The following is a 20,867-nucleotide window of genomic DNA, read 5'->3' as shown; positions in this document are numbered from 1 at the left end:
TAAAAGCATAGGATAGTCTGAAATATTTATATATCAGCGCGCATGTGACACTGTGTGCTGGGGCTTCTGAAGAGGCCAAGTCTATATCACCCCATTTCCTCCCATGAATTGTTATTCAACTGAAATTTAGGACAAGGAGTTTAGACACATGGAGGCTAAATATTACCTTTATTATAGATAAATGCAAACTGGAGGCTGGTCTGTGTGGGAGTCCAATGGTATTTCTGACTGGATTCCAGAAATAAAGAGACTGACCTGGTGAACCTTGACAATGGCAAAAACAGACTCTTAAGCCCCCCTCCCATGGCATGGCCTAGGTAATGCATGCTGTACCCTCTATGCAGACAGGCAGAGTCCACAGCAGAAGAGGAAAGAAGCAGGGCCAGGGCAGTCTGTGTTTAACCAGAAGACAGGAAACTACACAGTAATTTAAACAGGGAAACTTAATATAAAGAATTATTAAACAGTGATAGTAACTATATAGAACTATACTATTAAGATGAGAAGGGATTTTTAGGGATCTCTAGCACTGAGGCAGTGTACTTAAGGAAGGACAAACTTGAAAAGGGAGGGGTTCATACTTCATGAAAGACCACTGGATGGCAGAGAAGTTTGCTGGGTTGCCTATTCCCCAGATATGACCAGGCAGTTAGATGAGCAGAAGCTGACAGGCATTTAAAGGGAGTTGGGGCACCACTGTGGACACTAATGGAATGTGGAGCTATAGAGGCCCCCCTTTGCAGGAATCTAGCATATATCCATGAAGGGCTTGGGCCTAACAGCTGTTCCTAACAGCTCCTGGTAGTTGTGTGGGACAAAGGTCAGGGTACTGTCTTGCTAGATGACTGGCTATATGAGGCCCCCAGTGTGCATGTGAAGGGCTTTAGAGAGGGTATAATTTAAAAAAAATAGATGAGTGGGGGGTGGGGCAAAAAAAAAAAAGATGAGTGAACAGGAAGCATTACTCACTGCCATTCCCCAGGTCTTTGTTCTGTTAACTCAATGGATATGGCCAAAACCCTGTGGAGTCAATAATTTATTAACATCGCCTTGCTTACATCTTCATGAGACCACTGCTCCACTACCAACCCTTGCTTCTTGGGGCATCCTTTTGGACTGCTAATAAAAATGTATAGTTTGCATCCAGGAGTCTCTGAATTGGGTCATTAATACCATATTAGTTTAATTAACCTCAAGGTCTTGCTTTGCCCCAGTGCCAACAGTTCTATGATAATTCTGTGAGTCTTGACCAAATTTTAGTCAGATTTGAACCTTCTTCTAGATCTATCTTGTGCACTTATTATGAACTCTAGATTTAGTAGGAACTCTGCTTAAGTTGGTTGAACTAGCTGCTGCTGCCAAGTCACTTCAATCATGTCTGACTCTCTGCGACCCTATGGACTGTAGCCCACCAGGCTCTTGTCCATGGAATTCTTCAGGTAAGAATACTGGAGTGGGTTGCCATTTCCTCATTTGAACTAGAACTCTTGTAAATTAAAAAAAATACATAGAAAAAGTAGGTTAACGGTATATGAACAGAAAATCCACAGAAGAGGAAACCAGAAACCAGATGAACAACAAACATTTGGCATTTCCTTGGTTATTTGTGAGTATGAGCTTTTCAAATGTTTGTTGTCCATCTAGTTTCCTCTTCTGTGGCTTTTTCTGTTTTTACACAGTTCTAATGGAAGTGGCTTTGTCTTACTGCAATGCAAGAGACCCCAGTTTCATCCCTGGGTCGCGAAGGTCCCCTGGAGAAGGGATAGGCTACCCACTCCAGTATTGTTGGGCTTCCCCTGTGGCTCAGCTGGTAAAGAATCCGCCTGCAATGTGGGGGATCTAGGTTCAGTCCCTGGGTAATGAAGATCCCCTGGAGAAGGGAAGAGCTACCCACTCCAGCATTCTGACCTGGAGAATTCCTCGGACTGTATAGTCCATGGGGTCACAAACAGTGGGACACAACTGAGCGACTTTCACTTTCACTTGTCTTACTGTATCTGGGAGCTCACAGTTAAACATCTGACAAGGTTACCTCACATTTAACTGGCTAGGGTAGAAATAAGCAGGAAAGGGACTGTCTTAGCTTGGGCTACTATAACAAAATACCATAGACTGAGTGGCTTAAACAACACTTTATTTCTCACAGTTGTAGAGGCTGAGAAGCCCCAATAGCAAGTGCTGGCAGATTTGGAAAAGGTCCATTTCCTGGATTGTAGACAGCTACTGTCTCACTCTGCTCACATGACCTTTTTTTGGTGCACACACAATGCCCCATTCCTTATGAGGGCATTACTTCCACCAGGACTGTACCATCCTCTTGACCTCATCTAAACATAATTAATTTTCTAAGACCTTATCTCCAAATACCATCACGCTAGGCACTAGGTCTTCAGCACATGAATTCTGAGCTGGGCTGGGGTTCCTTATTTAACTCAACTTACAAAAATCTTTAATGGTATTATGCAGGGATGGGCTTTATGCTGTTCTGGATTCTCATGCTGAAGGATGGGAATTGCAATCTGAACCTATGCAAAGGCTTACTATGTTTGGGGACAGGAAGATAGTATCATAAATATCATTTCTCCCCAAATGTATACACTTAAGGCAATTCTAATGAGAACTTCAAAGGGTTTTTATAATTTGAGAAGACCTACCTTCATTTATACAGAAAGAAAATGAAGATTAGCCAATAAAACTGAAAAACAGCAAGGAGTGGGGGACTTACAGTAACAAAATCCAATAAGGCTAATGTTAACATTATCCATTAATGTTAGTATAGGAATAGAAAAATAGATGAACGAAGCAAGATAATATAAATAACTCCTGGTGTAAATCAAAATATAAGTCAGTTAAAGTAGAATAAAAGATCATTTGGGTAAAGAATTACATAGCAAAGTTTTAGTTGAATAGGAAAAGTATGGTATCAAAGTAATAAGAGGCCATTCCCACTGACCCATCCCTGAAAAGATGACTTTAGATTTGTTTTTCTACTAGTTTCCTTGAAGAAAATACTGGAAATCTCTCATTTGTGGCCTGTACCTGGATGGGATGAACTGTGAACTGGCATGTAGACACTGACTGCCTATATAACTAAGGCATCATAAGTCTTGGGAAACCAAGGTAGTAGCCTCCCTGTGCTTAGGTGGTTATCCCTGTTACAAGTGAGTGCACCCCATTTGAGATGCCCTGCTCGATGAATGTGCTGGATGAGAATGTTAGTCTCCCAGTGCTGAGGTGAACCACACCCATTCTGACCTTGTCTCCTCTGTGCAGTGTGGGGCAGTGGAAGCTGTGCTTGCTTGAGCACTTGCAAGACTTTCTGATGAACATGCTGTAAAGATATTTTCTTGTTAGGACAAAGCTAATAATAAACCTAATGCTAGGTTAAAGCTTATTCTGTTATCTCTCTTCCTCTTTCTGATTGCCAGTTCAAATCTGTGATTGTTTCTGGTGGACATGCAGGTGTCAGAGCTGCTTGACCCTAAACTGACTGCTGGATTATTTTAACAAATTGTGCTTGTACAACTGGCAACCCATCTGGAAGAAAAAAATATGAACCCTCATAAATTAAAAATTCAATTCTAAAAAAAAATTCAATTCCAGATGGGTTAAACATTAATATATTACAAAAAGGAAATAGACAACTTGAAAGAAAACCTAAGAAATAACATATATAATGTAAAGATTAAAGTATCTTTATAACTGACCCATACATTTCCTAATATCTAATATGGAAAGAGAGCTTCAAACATGACAAAAAGATAAATAATCCTATAGGAATTTAGGCTAACAATATGAAAGTTTACAAAGAAGCAAATCTAGGAACAAGTGAGGTTTATACTCATCAGACAAATGTGAATTTTAGTATAATACCACCTATTGTGTAGCTGGAGGAAACTTGTTTTGAAAATAACTGATAGCATCTACTAAAATTTTAAAATAGCACATATCCTTTGATCTCGCAGTCTCTTGCCTATAATCTGTCCCCTGGAAATAAAAATACCTAAAATGTAAGGGCCACTTGTAAGGGTGTTTACTTGTATTGTCTGTCATGGTAAATAACTAGTAACAAGTTGAATCAGCAGGGAGGATGGCTGAATAAATACACAGTACACACTATCACAGAATACCATGCAGCATTTCCTTATCTTACTCTACCTGACCATTATAATCATTCTTGTTGCTGGGCCGTGACACTGGCCAACTATATGCACTAAATGGTAATCCTAGTTTGGTCTGGATTAGAGTTCCTAGTTGCTCTGTGACTTCAAAGATGTACCAGCACAAGGGCGTAATACTTAAGGAATATCAGAGAATGTTTAATGAAAAATAGAAGAAAAGAGGATAATTTAGATTCATGTAGATACACATATATGTTACTTGGCTACACTACCTCACAAAGTCAACCTATGGCATTTATAATCTTAAAACCAAACTTCAAAAATGCCAGTAACAAGCAGTGCAGTGCTATAGTTATATTAGCATAGTATTTTTCTGAGTTTAAAACAAATCGATATATTTGAAAGGAGCCTAAGATTTAAATGTTACATACTTTTATCACTATTCAAAAGAAGCATTAACTGTTTCTATATATCAAGTTATTGTGGTAAAGAATCCTCAAAAAGATTTGCTTTTAATAAGATAATTCTCTTTAGGTCTGAGATCTCCCTTTCAGTTCCACTTTCCCCAAGGAAACAAACTAGAGGTGGGGTGGGGGAGTTGACTGTGTCTGGCAAATTAGAGAAAATAACTAGTCTGAGTTAAAAACTGAAGCTGAAATGCAACAGTTGTTTTACTTGGTGTCATACAAAAAAAAAAAAAAAAGTAACATGTTTTCTTCATTTTTAAAATGTCTAATTTCTAATACCAGAACTGGTTATGTGGCCTATTAAAATTTCTGATAAATGTTTCTGAAAAACTAATTATTTCTAACAAGTCTGTGCATGTATTATAAAGTAATATGATCCTTAAATTAATGTGCTTCAATCACCTGTTGCAAAATCATGCTCTCAGAGACCACAGAGATTAGTGATACAACATTTGACAGTAAATTTAAATAAATGGATGGTAAGTTACCATTAAAATTTTATCTCATGTTTTATAGTAAAGATATGATTTCAGAAATTTTTTTGCAAAATATCTGCATCTAATTGGAAATGTAAGTTCATTATAACATGTATTCCATGTAGTCTCTCTACTCCTATCCCTATTTTTTAATTTTCAGAAGTTTTAAAGAAACAGCATAAACAGAATAAACTCATATATTATTACAATCCAGAATCAACTGTTTTCTCATATTTATTTGGAATCTTTATTTTTTTAATGAGATAGATATTTAGATACAAAACTGAAGTATCGTTCATCCACCATGATTGGCCCCATTTCCCTTCTACTCCCTTCCTTTCTAGAGACAACCACTTTTAGGAATTGAGTGTGTATCCTTCCAATCCATTCTTCATAGTTTTACATAAAAGTGTTTACCCATAACCAATGCTTTAATACTAGTGTTGGTTAGTGTTGATTTAATTCAAACTCACGCAGGTATAGTTATAATATATTCAACACTTCATTTTCATTCTACATAACTTTCAGATCTTTCTGTTAATACATATAGATTTAATTTGTTATACTTAACTGCTAGAGAGTATTCTACAGGGTGACTACATCACATTTTATCAACCATTTCCAAAGTGACAGACATTTGTTTCCAATTTTTTGCTATATTAATATAACTCATGCTGCAATGAACATTAAAGATACAGGACTCCCTGGGTACATGTATCATTTTCTTCACTATATATACTCAAGAGTAGGTATTCTGGAATGTGTTTTCAAAATTCTTTCCTACTCCAAAGTTTGAAAAAAAATTCTCCTACAAAACTCTTATTAAGTTTTGCTCTTTGAGTTCTAGTCTTCAATACTTTTGAATTTTTTAATAAATACTTTATAATGTATGACAACAGCAAAGATCTAGTATTTTTCCACATGAAGAATCAATTACCCTGAGACCATTTTTTGAATTATCCAGATTTTTCTACCAATTTGAGATTACCACCTCTATGAACTGCCAATTTCCCTTACAAACATGCATATATTTCTGGATATAATATCCTGTCACAGTCTTTGTTTTCTATTACTGTATCAAGACCAAGTAATTTTGATGGTTATACATGTAGTAAAACATGTAACAAAAAAATGACAATTTTGTCTTTGTTTCACATCTTTACACCTTGCATATCTTTGTCTGAATATATCAGGTAGGCCTTCTAGAACCATGTGGATTAGTGTCCATGACTGGATCCTTAATGAGAATGCTCCTAAAAGTCCAGCATGAACATGTTTGTTGTGGGGCTATTGGGGGTATAGGTTTTCATGATAGTATGATAGTTATTAAATTCTCAGTGTATTACATTTTGAGTTGTTGCTGTAGGTTTTTCCATATTCATGTCCCTTTACTGTAAAATGAATTTTCTGATATACTGTTTAGTATGACTTCTATTGAAGGTTTTCCTAAATTCAAGACATTCATAGAGCTTTAATGAGTATGAATTCTCTGGTGTCTAATATGATGTGACTTCTGGCTAAAAGCTTTCCCACATTCATTACACTGATAAGGTTTTTCTCCAGTATGGATTCTCATATGCAAAGCAAGAGTTGAGAACTGAGAGAAGGCTTTCCCACATTCATTGCAACCATAGGGCTTCTCACCTGTATGGCTTCTCATATGCACAGTAAGAGATGAGCTTTGACAGAAGGCTTTCCCACATATTTTACATTCATAAGGCTTATCACCTGTATGAATTCTCACATGTACAATAAGTGATGTGATTCGAGAGAAGGCTTTTCCACATTTATTACATTCATAGGGTTTCTCTCCTGTATGAATATTGTGATGTTTAATGAGGTACTGCTTCTGCCTAAAGATTGTTCCACATTCATTACACTTATAGGGTTTCTCTCCAATATGAATTTTCTCATGCTCAGTGAGGTTTGATTTGCCACTGAAGGCTTTTCCACATTCCTTACATATATAAGGTTTCTCTCCTGTATGACTTCTCTGATGTCTAATGAGGCTTGACTTCTGAATGAAAGCTTTCCCACACCCTTTACATTCATAAGGTTTCTCTCCAGTATGAATTCTTTGATGGATAATGAGGTTTTCTTTCTGGCTAAAGGCTTTTCCACACTCATTACATTTAAAGGGTTTCTTTCCACTATGGATATTCTGATGTTTGACGAGGTATTGCTTCTGGCTGAAGGCTCTTCCACATTGGTTACATTCAAAGGGTTTCTCTCCTGTATGAATTTTCTCATGCTCGGAGAGATATGATTTGCCACTGAAGGCTTTGCCACATTCCTTACATGCATAGGGTTTGTTTCCAATATGATTTCTCTGGTGTTTAATAAGGCTTGACATCTGAATAGAAGTTTTCCCACATTCATAAGGTTTCTCTCCAGTATGATGTTTTTGGTGAGTAAGCAAGTTTCCTTTCTGGCTAAAGGCTTTTCCACATTTATTACATTGATATGATTTCTTTCCTGTATGACTTCTCAAATGTAGAGTAAGGGATGAGACTCGAGAGAACACTTTACCACATTCAGTACATTCATGAGATTTCTCTGCAGTATGCATTTTCTTATGCTCTGTGAGGTTTTGCTTCAGGCTAAATGTTTTTCCACACTCATTACATTCATAACGTTTCTCTCCAGTATGAATTTGATCATGCTGAAGGAGATCTGATTCAGGCCGAAGGCTTTCCAGCATTCTTATCATGCACAGGTATTTTCTCCAACAAGAATTCCTTAGTATCTCTTGACATGTGACACAGGTGAAAGCTTTCCCACATTCAACATATGCAGATGGTTTCTCTCCAATAATAATTCTCAGATATCTAACAAAGTTGAATTTATGATGAAAAGACTTTTCACATTGGTTATCCTGAGGTCAGATGATTATAAATTGGGATGAAATGTAGCATCCTCATTATATTCTTAATGGTTTTTTCTTAGATAGCTTCTCTCATATTTAAGTGTAAGTTATGTCCAAATTTTTAAACTGAGTCCCATACATAGAGTAGTAGTCTTAAAGAATCAATGTCTGTGCTCAGAGGAAATACTTTTCTGAGTTTTTTTTTAGCTGTATTTTATGAAGTTGTCTGAGTTTTTCTTTAATTGTATTTTCTGAGTTTTTCTTTAGCTGTATTTTCACAAAGAAGGATGCAACTTAACTCAAAGGTCTTTCCTGTTGTATCTTTATTTATACATTTCCCAGGCCTTTTCTGAAAGGGAGTACAAAAAAAAAATCATTGAAAAGAGTAACTAACTGTAAAATATTTAATGCCTGGCATGTAGTGAACATCTATTAAGGTAGCTATCATCATTATCAGTATCACACTTGTGAACTTCTCCACTATTTTTAATAAAATTTCAGAAATGTACAATTTAGGGCTTCTCTTGTGGTCCAGTTGTTAAGAGTTCACCTGCCAATGCAGGGGACATGGGTTCGATGCCTGGTCCCACATGCCATGGAGCAACTAAGCCCACAAGCCACAATTACTGAGCCTGCATGCTGCTACTACTGAAGCCTGAGTGCCTAAAGTCCATGCTCCGCAGCAGGAGAGGCCACTGCAGTAAAAGGCCTACTTCTTGCAATGAAGAGTGTTCCCCACTCACTGCAACTAGAGAAAGTCCTAGTGCAGCAACAAAGACCCAGCACAGCCAAAAGAATAAAAAACAGTGAAATTTAAAAATAGACTTTTAATTTCAAACCTAACCTAACAGTATAAAAGAAAGTTCAAGTACAAATGACACCCATGGGTACATTAGCTTAAACTGGTTTTAAATGAAACAATGTATACTTTATAAATCAGTAAAATAAGGGAAAACATAAAGAACAGGTGACAAGATGAAAGACAAACATAACACTGTAAAGTATAGGATGAAGGGATAAAAAATGAATAGGAGTATTATTAAAGGGATGTGTGGTTAAATAAGATATTTATTTCTACATCTTCCTGAAGGCCCATTAAAATGACAATAAGGGGATGAAGGGCGTTACTCATAAAAACTGAAAGGCTGAGGAAACAACAATGGATGAAAGTATTAGGAAATTTTGAAAGGAAAGTGAATAAAGGACTAAATTAACCACAAAACTGAGAGGCTTAAATAAAATGCTAGTAGATAAGGATGTCACATAGATGAAAGGTAATTTGTGACACAGCTGTTGACAAAAAGGCTCTATAACTTTATGGACAGATTGAGTAAGAATTGAAAGTGGCTTATAAAATTATTACATAAGGAGAAGCTGATGCACCCAACTCTCCTAACTGGAAGGAAATAGGAATTTATTATCCAGAAAAGTGTAACTGAGAAACTCCAAATTTAGTTTTGACAGAGAAAGTAGATGAGAGTGCCATACTGAAAGAGGGTGATAAGTAAAAGTTTATATATAGTACAGTATCCCAACTTCTTTCTACTGCTAGACTACAGGAATGCTGGTAGTTGCCAGGTGTCAGATATGGAAGGATTCTTGTCTGAAAAAATGAGAAAATAATGAGAACCCTGATAGATACTGACATTCGGAGTCATAGAAAAGAAAGACTTATATATCCAACTGAATGTGTACAGTGAAGCCACCATTTTAACAGACCTACTCATGGATACTGATTATAATCATCACAGAAAATATGAAAAACGAATGCAGGAAATTTTCTGAGCCCCATCTTTCTTATTAGTATGTTGATAATGATTAAAATTGACTGCATTTAAAATAGGTAAAACAGCTATATGAAATGTGAGAATAAACACCAATAGACACAGTCAGATGAGTTTAAGGTGGCTGTCTACATGAAGCAAGAACGGTGGGTAAGGAAGAATGGAGTAAGCATAGTTATAATCCTATAATCCTAATGGAGTAAGCATAGCTATAATACTATAATCCCATTGGACTTCTAAAAGCTCCAATTTGTTATACCTACAGAGATTTCCTTGAAGACTTGGGCCTTTTAACTTGAATCAATCTATAAACTACAGACAGTACTTTTTTACCTACTTACAACTGAGTTTCATATGGGCTAAACAGCAAAGTACATATACATTTAATGGGAAAGGGGAAAAAAAAAAGAAAACATGGCAGAAAATAGCCATCTTTGCTTCCAAATCTGATTTTTATTTCCATTTTGATTACTGATACTATCATTTCTGGATACTGAAACTGTCACTGCCATCAAATTTCAGTTTTCATTTATTTTTCTTCTTTCATTATGCCTGATATTCTGGCACCCAAGCTCTTTTGTCAAGAACTATTTTCTTGCCCTCTCTAAATCCTTTCTTTTGTAGCTGTTTTCCACCCACTCTCTGGAAACCTTTGACATTATCCTGATTTATCCATCTCAAAAATTTATCCTCATTTTCATATAAATAATTTTAAGAACTGACTAGTAATATGCTGCCACTCTTATCAATGCTGTAATTTCTATAATTAGAAAAAAATAACCTCAACACTCACTGCATACCATAAGCAAAAATTCACTCAAAATGAGTCACAGACCACAGCATGAGCATTAAAACTATTAATAAGAAATATAAAGAAAAAATGGTAGACTTCATCAAAACTAAAAACTAATTAATGCCCTTCAAAAAACAGTTAAGAAAACAAAAACAAAAGCCATAGACTGGGAGGAACTAATAAAGGGCTTCTCTCCAAAATATATAGAACCGCTGAAACTCATTATAATAAGATAAAAACAATTTAGTTTTTAAAATGGGGGAAAGACTAAAAAAAAAAAAAATGGGGGAAAGACTAGAATAGACATTTCACAAAATAAAACATATCAATGGCTAGAGCATCCCATGGACAGAGGAGCCTGGCAGGCTGCACTCCATAGGGTCACATAGAGTGGGACATGACTGAAGCAACTCAACACACGCCTTCGAATTTACAACGTAGTGAATTTACATTTCAATGTAGTGAAAAATACAAACCTAAAAGAGTATATATTAATACTTAAGATCCAAGTTACTCTGTATCTGAGATGGGAGATACAAGAATTCGAGAGATTGGGCTAGAAGTAAGACACAGTTCAATAAAAATGAAGTTCAAGACTGAACAGTGGATAAGATTTTGATAAATGGATCACTGCACAATCAAAGGCAAAGATGCCAAGAAATTCATACACATGACAGGGGTGATAAGAAGGGTACAACTGTTACTATTTAAAGCTGGAATAATAATCACAACATGATGAAGGGAAGAGGGAGACTGAAAATATATACATTGTAAAATGTATAAAATATACATCACTCCTAGTGATAGTAAATAGGTATTGTCTAAAATCAAGGATGAAGACTAAGGAAATTATGAATATAAAAGAAAGAAAAATAAATAAACTTCCCAAATGCTCAGGAAGATATATATTCACAACAAATAAAGATCCTACAGCAAAAGATAAAAGATGAGGCAGAATTTAAAACAGTAGGGAATTCCCTAGTGGTCCAGTGGTTAGGACTCTGTACTTTTACTACTGAGGGCATGGGTTCAATTCCTTGTTAGGGAACCAAGATCCCACAAGCCATGACGTGTGGGCAAAAAACGAAAAAAGAATTTAAAACAGTACAGAAAATTAGAATCAATACCAACCATACTGTTCCTGTCAAAAAATGCAAATACAATAATAATAACTATTAAAAGAACTATGATAGGCTCATATAGAAAATTCTCAGCCCTCAAGCCAGACCTCCTGAACCTAAAAAAGCTGTGGGTACGGCCCAGCAGTCTGTATTTAACAAGCCCTTCAGTTGATTCTTTTCTTTTTTTTTAAGATTTATTATATACTTATTTATTTTATTCTTTGGCTGAGCTGAGTCTTGATCGCTTTGCCCAGGTTTTCTCTGGTTGGGGTGAGTGGGGGCTACTCTCTAGTTGCAGTGCCGTGAGCTTCTCATTGTGGTGGTTTCTCTTGTTGCAGAGCACATGCTCTAGGCTTAGAGGCTCAGTAGTTGTGGCTCACAGGCTTAGTTGCTCTGTGGCATGTGGGATCTTCCCAGAGCAGGGATCAAACTCCTCTGCATTGGCAGGCAGATTCTTAACCACTGGACCACCAGGGAAGCCTTCTCCGGGTGATTTTGATGCATGCTAAAGTTTAACAACTGATATAGCAAATCCCCCCTAAACTGTACATAAGATATGCTTCTAAAATAATATATCAGAAATGCTGAAAATAAAGACTAAAAATAAAATAATGATAATCATGAATATATAAACTATAGAAATCCAAGATACAAAAACATTAGCAACTGAGAAGTCTACCTCTCTCAACCTAGGAGATCAAATCCATGAAATATGAGCATATATATGAAATGGGAACATGAAATAAAAATATGTACTAATTTATAATATAGAACTAACCAGTTTATTCTGTATCTTGAAAATAGTGAACCATCTTTTAAAATGCTCAGAGAACATTCTCAAAATAAGTCCACATAGTAGGCCTATAAAACTTCAAATATTCCACAAAGTAGAAAAGGACGGATAAATACCCTAAAAAAAAGTCATAAATTAAACAAATTAAAAATTTCCACTTGTAAATTTCAAAATCTACTGGCTTGAACAAACTATTTGATCAAAGAGGAAATTAAAATATATTGCATAATATTTAGAATATTATTCAGAACACAAGGTATATCAGAACCCACTTGAAAAAATGCTTGGAGAATTTTAGCATAAATGGTTACATCATTTTTTAAAGAAATAATAATAATAAATATTCAAACTATGGAATTACAATAAAGAAAAGTAAACAAAAGAAAAATAAAAATTAGAAAAGATAGGAAGAGAAATTGATTATTACAAACAAAACTACAAGTAATAATAGATTCATGAGTAAGAATAAAAGCAAAATTAAAAAATAAAAAAATGATCATTTGAAAACAAGATTTATAGAGACTATTTTGTTCAATTCTATGCAAATAAATTTGTAAACCTAGCAAATGTAACCTCTGAAAACTTAGACCAGAAAATTTAAACAGAAAAATAAACATAGAAAAAAATAGAGGCAATCATTCTCTCATTTTATCACTTCAAAGTCCAAGGTATGTGTGGTTTAAGGTGAGAATTTTACTAAACTTTTAACAAAGTACAATAATACTATTTATTTAAAATTTTCCAATTCTTAAATTCATTAAATTTGCAAAAGTATGAGGTACAACACATTAGAACTAAGTTCTATATAACTAGTAAGTCAAAAGAAAACACAGAAATTATATTCTCTTGATAATTAAAGCCCCCCTTGTATTTTTACAGGGATTATATCAACATCCTTTACAGATACTTAACCAGAACCGAATTTTTTATACTGTAAAATGACAATCCTGAACTGAACTAGGCAACATTATCTGAATACCAGGCAAACTGATCCTTTCAACAGCATTTATCCTGTGCTTTAAAAAGTGTTTTAAAATATGAATCAAAATGCTCTAATGCCAAGCATACTGACTTTGTGCTATAATACCTGAGCTGAGTAGTTACAACAGAGATTCTATGGATTACAAAGCCAAAAAACTTTCTTTCTGGCCCTTTACAAAAAAATTTATTGACCCTCTTCTACTCTAGAGTGGTGATTCCTCTCTCCTCTACCAGGCTGGAACCAGGATACATTGTTAATCCAGCTTTAACCACAACTAAATGATAAAGAGACAACCTGGAAGTCTGGATCTTAAAGTACCACAAAGACCAAAGGTACCATGCAGATTTTGACTACTCATCACATAACTGATATAAGCCAATAAATCAACTCTTACATTCTTTAAACTAGCACATTTGGGCGTTTATTAGTGGGCGTCCCTGGTGGCTCAGAGGTTAAAGTGTCTGCCTGCAACGCGGGAGACCTGGGTTCGATCCCTGGGTCAGGAAGATCCCCTGGAGAAGGAAATGGCAACCCACTCCAGTATTCTTGCCTGGAAAATCCCATGGACAGAGGAGCCTGGTGGGCTACAGTCCATGGGGTTGCAAAGAGTTGGAAGAGTCGGACACGACTGAGCGACTTCACTTCACTATAGTCCAAGTCTCAAATGTGCTGGTTTACCATTTAGCTTTACTATAGGGTCTTCCCTGACAGCTCAGTTGGTAAAGAATCTGCCTGCAATGTGGGAGACCTGGGTTCGTTCCCTCGATTGGGAAGATCCCCTGGAGAAGGGAAAGGCTACCCACTCCAGTATTCTGGCCTGGAGAATTCCACAGACTGTGTAAGTCCATGGGGTCACAAAGAGTTGGACATGACTGAGTGACTTTCATTTAGCTTTACCATGATTGAGGAACACTTTTTAGTCCTGTTTCATTGCCTTATATATCATGTATCTCTGCAGATACCAATTCAATTCAGGCATTGAAAGTATTTTCAGACCATAAGAAAATGAATGGACAAGAAAATGACTTTTTACAAAATCACATAGTAGGGCAGAGTTTGCCAACCTCTGCTCTTAACAGGTCACCATTTAAAAAGAATACACTGGGTTTCCCTGGTGGCTCAATGACAAAGAATCTGCCTGCCAACGCAGAAGACACAGGTTCACTCCCTGGTCCAGCAAGATTCCACATGCCGCAGAGCAACCAAGCCCATGTGCCACAGTTACTGAGCCACGTGTCCCAACTACTGAAGCCCATGTGCCTAGAACCTCTGCTCCACAACAAGGGAAGCTACTGCAATGAGAAGCCCTCACAACATAACAAAGAGTAGCCCCCACTCACCATAACTAGAGAAAAGCCCACATAGCAATGAAGACCCAGTACAACCAAAAACAAATAAGTAAAATTAAAAAAAAAAAATACACTGAGTTTGCCTGACATTTGAACATTTTGATATATGTTAACACTCTTCTCTACACAGCAACCACAGTAATCTTGTCACAGGCAAATCATGTCATGCTCTCCCTGATAAGTCTCCTCGTATAATCATAAAAATATTTAGAAGCATACAGTGTTTATTGCGCTGTTTCCAAGGAGCAGAAACAGAACTGAGAGCCAGGAACAGGAGATATACCTATTTTTTTAATTTCTATCAAGTATATGTATTAGATTTTAAAAATAACAGTACAATACAGCACTCATTTCCAGGCCTGCATTATTGTTAAAAAGCAGGAGGTAGAGACGATATCTGGAGGTACACTATGTATAGTATACAGTATAGATATACTCTATAGTATAGTATACAGATATAGTATATATACAGGTAGTATACAGATACAGTATGTAGATATACTTGTATATCTGTGTATATAGTATATAGATATATACTTGTATAGTATATAGATATACAAAATATGATATCTGGAAATAAGACAATAAAAAAACAAGGATAAAAGGATAAAATTCAACTTTGAGGTACATTAGAATAGAAGGAGGGAGAAATATGATAGTAAAATTTTAAAGAAAATAATCTGCATTTGTAGATTTGAAAGATTACAGATTTCTAATCTTTGGCAAGAAGGACTGAATGCTGAAGAAAAGGAGTGTAGGCATATAGGGAGAAATGAAAAAATGGAGAATGTTAGTGAGAGGAAGAAGCATGAAATTTAGACTGTAAAAGTTATAAAATTGAGGCTGCAAATGATATAGAGAGGCTGGCATCCAGAATCAAGGTTAGAGAGAGAACTAGTCCTCCAGAATCTGAGAAAAGAAAAGCATCAAACCAGGAAGAGAATTTAGAAACGTTACCTAGGTATCTAAAGGATGCCTAGCAGTTTTCACTCCAAAAGACAAGAGACAATAAGAAAATTGCAAAAAATTTCAGATGTTGCAAACTCACTGAGCCACTGTAATGAGCCTTTATTCCATTCATACCTGCTGGGTTCTCTCTTACCCAGAGAATACCTCCTTTACATTTCTTCCTCTATCATCAATTGCTCTTCTTGTTTGAACTGGTTACTTTAAAATTTGAAATACTGACGTAGGACTTGGATGAAGGTTAAAGCAGCATCTCAGAATTCAGGTTGAGCCCTTAGGACCCTCAGCGGAGTTAAAGGATAAGGAAAGTGAAACTCCTGGGGATGCACAAAGAAGCTGACTTGTGAAAAAAGAACAAAGGAATGATGACCCTTTGACTTAGAAGCCAGAGCACACACATACACATACATGTGAGCACATGGAAAAAGAGTATTTGTAATTTGCATCTCAGGTCAAACTCATTATGTCACTTAAAGGCTCCACACATTTCAAAAAATGGGAAACAAGCTATCTTATTTTCAGAATTTAGGTTATACAGAGAAACTATCAGTAAGTTGCTAGAGTTCTCTAGAAACACAACCTGCATGAGTACCTTTGAGCAGGTGTCACTTACAAGTGACACCTTGTTCCTGATTGAACAGTCACAGTTTTGAATTTCATTTTCCCCCATAACAACACATTTCTCATACATGTGAAGTCACCAACCTTGAGTGATATGGATAAAATGTAAAGGAAGTGACTCTGAAATTACTCGTGGATCAGAGTTCTTAAAATTTTTAGAAGCCTAATATTTTATCCAGGTTATATTATTATAAGAGAAATTAAGTGTCCTATAATTAAATGGTCATTCAATTCATTGGTTCAGCAAACATATTTCTCATTTATTATGTGTATTGAAAAGACCATAGTCTTCAATTTGTAATGGGGTGTGACAGATAAAAGGGTCAAACTTGCTCAGAAGCTCTTCCCTTACTCCAACATAGCATGCTTAGTCTGGCTGGATAGTGCCATGAATTGATGAAAACAGGTAACACAGATGGCAGAAAGGATGGAGGCAACACACAGGAGGGAAGAGGTAAGTATGACATTCTGGACATAAAGAGTTTGAAGTTCCTATGCAACCTCCAGATGGAGTTGTCCATTAGACAGTTGGATATATGCCTGAGAAGCTCAGGACAAGCCTCAAACAGGAATGGTCATTCATTAGTCCTGTGTCACAGCTGAAGCCATAGTGGAATTTTGTTGCTTCTAAGAGTTCTTAGAAGTGAAAAAGATCAAAGTCAGAAACTCAGGAACACTGATATTTGAGGGACAAACAAACATCACTCACTAATGGAGATTTTTGGGGGGAGAGGGGACCTTGTTCCTTGGTTTTCACTGGAATTGTAAAAATGAGAGAAGTATTATGGAAGCCAAGGAAATATTCAAGAATGAGTCAGTGATAACACCTGAAAAGGAACGGAGTGAACAGAGAAATCTAATTACTCCATCCCAGTTAAAAATGGAAATGTACAAAACAGGCAAGCAAAAATGTGATTTTTATTCCTGCCCTAGCTGCTACATCCCCTCACAACCATTTTTATTTTCTGTATAAACTTTAAAAGTTTCTTCATACTACAAATATACACTTCTACCCCCACTTACTAAAAAAAAGTAGTATGTTATACCAAACATACACTTTACTTTCTTCATATAACAAAATACATCACACTTTTAAAATCTATCTAATCTATTTATGGTATATATTTCCACTTGCTCAAGTTTTTTTGGGGTCTTTTATTAACATTTAAAAATATCTTCATAAAAAAAAATCTTCATAAAGCTTTTATACTTTTACTGTTTATCCCTAGGTGTTTTATCTGATTTGTTGCTATTGTAAAGAAAGTAGTCTTCTTTGTAACTATTACTGATTATTTTCTGTATGTAGCAAAAATATTATTTCTATATATGAACTTTTGTACTGTGGTACTTTCTCATTTTATTGAAAAATGTTGTGTGATTAAAATACTGGAAGAAATTCTTTTTACAGATAAAAGAAAAATTTGTTTCACTACATTTGGTTTGGGGAATACCTGGTAAAATTAGGAGTCAGACTGCCCTGCTCACTGACAAATCAGGGAGTCTTAATTTGGTTTTCTGACTTGTGCGCCCAAGATAGGAAAACTTGCTTCTCAATTCTGCGCTATCAGCACCAGTGGAAACTAACTCTTAAAGCTGTTCCTTAGCCCAGGACTTCTCAAAGCAACCTCACCGTATGTCCTCCAGAGAATTAAGAAAAGTCTTAATTCTTTGGGGAGTCTAGACATCCAATAACAAGTCTCCCGGAAATCTTTCCTCTTTAAAAAAAAAAGCTGATTTTGTTTTCTACTCCACAATGGGTCTGCTTTTATACAAAAATCACTTATCTCTCAGCTGTTTAGCCTTTTCCCTTTCTCATCTTTCATAGAAACGGATGTTGCAGAGAAATGCACCCTTTTATCATTATTTTAGAAACTACAAAGTGAGGTTTAAATGGTACTATCCCAGTAAGTTCCCAACGCCACCCACTCTCACGAAGTTGGAACCACACAGGTTGCAACTCTGCAACCCTCTCACTCTCCCTCACAACCTAGGTCACCCACCGACGAACCCGCCCGTTTCCTTCTGTACCCCTGCCCCCATCCACAGAAGCTTTGAACACTGCTGCACGTCACAGGAGGCGATTCCTCTCCTTCAGTTTCCCCAGCCCGGTCGTAGGGTCCGCGAAATCTCCCCTACAACCTACCCGACCGGACTCTAAGCCCAGAAACCTAGGTCCAGCAACCCAGATCTGCGCTTCGCAGAACCAAAACCAAACTCACCAGCAGACAAAGACGACGATGGCGAGCCAGACAGCCTGCGCCTGCGCACTGCCGGCTGGTTAGCATTCCCAGAGGTCTCCTGGGCTCCACCGAGCCCGGGCTCAGAAGCGGGCGGAATCGGTCGATATTGGTCGGGCGTCCGCTTTTCTGATCGTGGACTACATTTCCCAGAAGTTTCGGTGGTTCGAGTCAACTTTCGCGCTTTCTCAACTCCACCCGAGCCTGTGGGACTGTCTCCCTGATTGGAGGAGGAGTGTACGTAGCCCGAGACTCAGGACTTAGGTGATACTGTACCTGTGCCAGCTACCTCTGGGAGAAGGCAGTGGTAATAAGCTCAGTTCAAGCCCACCCCTAGTTGGGGGTGACTCCAACTAGGAACCGCGGTGCAAGGCAGCGCCAGAAAATTCCAGGGCACGGTCTGAGGCTAGGGTGGGGGAGAAGCGGTGAGGGAGGGAGTGATTGTGGGGATCTCTGGCTAGGCTCCAGCCCGAGGCCATCTTGTCCCTCGCGAAGGCGGTGCTGAACTACCTTTCCCAGAGGTCGCCGCGTTCTCAGGCCGGCGGCTCTGCGCGGAGCGCTACGGCAGCCGGGTGTTAGAGTCTGAGCTGTTCCTGACGACGGACGCCTTGCAAGGGAGAGTGGAGGTGAAACATTCAGAGGTCTGGGCGGGGATGGAGACTGAGTATTCTCTGTTCAGGCTGAACGGGCGAGGCTGGAAAGGGAAGTGTCGGTTATCATGTATGACAGTATGTCCTTGTGATGGGTGTGTTATTATGACAGTGTGTGGTACCGTGTGTTTAGCTTTATGCGGGTGAGTCTGCGAGCTATGATTGTTAATGTGCGATCGTGTGTAGTACTCTGTGCCTGTGTGGGTTATCCTGTGACTCTGTGCCCCTGTGGTGGGTGTGTGGATTGTTTCTGTGTGACCGTATATATTCCTGTTTGTGTGCATGCATAGGGAACTTTGTTATTGTGCTTCTGTGACTGCGCCCTGGTGGGGATTGTGGCTACGCAGCACTGTCTGCGGAAGGGAGGGGGAGTCTGTGACTGAGACTGTTAACACCTGTGTGTCTTCTGATTGGTGAATCTGGAGAGACTGTGTCGGTGATCGGTGTGTCACATATAGTCGTATATGAGTTAAGTTAAGGCCCTGAATCTTCTGTATGGCATTGTAGTTGAGATGGAAGCCTGGGATCTCCTCTGAGAAGCCCTGGTCAGGGAGGGGCAGGTAAGCTAGATATCCTCGTCATCTGGACCTCAGGAAAGGTTTGTTATCTCCTTGACTCATCTGTATCTATTAACCAGGCTTAATGAGTCTGTCCCTTGTAGTTCAAAGCCAGTGAACACACCAAGTACTTAAAAAAATTTTTTTTAATTTATTTATTGGCTGTGCTGCATCTTCCTTGTTGCTTGAGCTTTTCTCTAGTTGCAGGGAGCGGGGGTTACTGTCCAGTTGCAGAGAAGTTTTCTCACTGCGGTGGCTTCTTTTGTTGCGGAGCACCGGGCTCTAGGGCCCGCTGGCTTCAGTAGTTACGACCCGAAGGCTCAGTGGTTAGTTCCGGGGCTCTAGAGCACAGGCTTCGGTAGTTGCTGGGCACAGGGTTAGTTACTTGGAGTTATGTGAGAATCTTCTCAGATCAGGGAGTGAACCCCTGCCTCCTGCATTGGCAGGCAGATTCTTTTACCATTGAGCCACCAGGGAATTCCCACATCAAGTACTTTTGATTAAAGCAGAAGCATTAGTTGTGACAGTAAGAAGACAGGGAGCCAGCTCTCAAAGCACTATCTGTGCAAAGTTGGATGGGGAAGTTTTAAACTTCCGCGTGCATAGTACTAAAAGGGCAGGCATGGTAAAAAGACAAAAGCTGCTCTAGGTTGCAAAACCCTGCAAGCAAAGTGTTTTGGTTGTTTGTGTGCACTGTAACCTTTTTGAAACATCTAGTGTTTGGAACTTTCTGTAATTTAACAATTTCTGCAAAACAATCATACTTTGTTTTAACCCCATCCTTTCCCTACTGCTGCCTACCTAATATATCCTTCAACAAGAGAGATCTCCAAGGAGGAGAAAATAATGGTTATAACATCTATAAGTTATATATAAGATGATTTGGTATTTTCCCTTTATTTCTAAAATGCTTTATTTTTCTGGGAGTTGTTTTTTTTTCCTTTCTTGGCAGACTTCTAACAGAGACCCATGAAGTAAACTAAAGTCTACTATTTTTCTTTGCATTTCCTAATTTTTAAAATTAATATGTATGCTGAGTATTTTGGTTTTACATATGTACACATATGCGATCATGTAGATACAT

At 37.7% G+C, this 20,867-nt stretch overlaps 2 protein-coding genes across 2 annotated transcripts in view; both read right to left on the bottom strand.

Annotated features, from left to right (window-relative positions):
• Positions 1 to 18,597, bottom strand: part of ZFP82 (ZFP82 zinc finger protein) — an 80,805-nt gene extending 62,208 nt beyond the window's left edge. The window contains exon 1 of the mRNA XM_065925899.1: positions 18,559 to 18,597. The gene's annotated coding sequence lies outside the window, so the exon portion shown is untranslated. The remainder of the gene's footprint in view (positions 1 to 18,558) is intronic.
• Positions 5,286 to 20,867, bottom strand: part of LOC136161222 (zinc finger protein 260) — a 115,497-nt gene continuing 99,915 nt past the window's right edge. The window contains exons 1-2 of the mRNA XM_065925907.1: positions 18,559 to 18,694; positions 5,286 to 8,279 (exon numbers count right to left, since the gene is read on the bottom strand). Of these exons, the coding sequence (XP_065781979.1) occupies positions 6,536 to 7,774 (1,239 nt within the window). The 5' untranslated portion in view covers positions 7,775 to 8,279; positions 18,559 to 18,694 and the 3' untranslated portion in view covers positions 5,286 to 6,535. Of the gene's footprint in view, positions 8,280 to 18,558 lie in introns of the transcript that reaches the window.

Source organism: Muntiacus reevesi, chromosome 2 (genome assembly GCF_963930625.1).
Source record: "Muntiacus reevesi chromosome 2, mMunRee1.1, whole genome shotgun sequence".
NCBI classification, from domain to species: domain Eukaryota; kingdom Metazoa; phylum Chordata; class Mammalia; order Artiodactyla; family Cervidae; genus Muntiacus; species Muntiacus reevesi.
The sequence above is the reverse complement of the archived record's forward strand: the minus strand, read 5'-3'. Positions and strand labels throughout refer to the sequence as shown.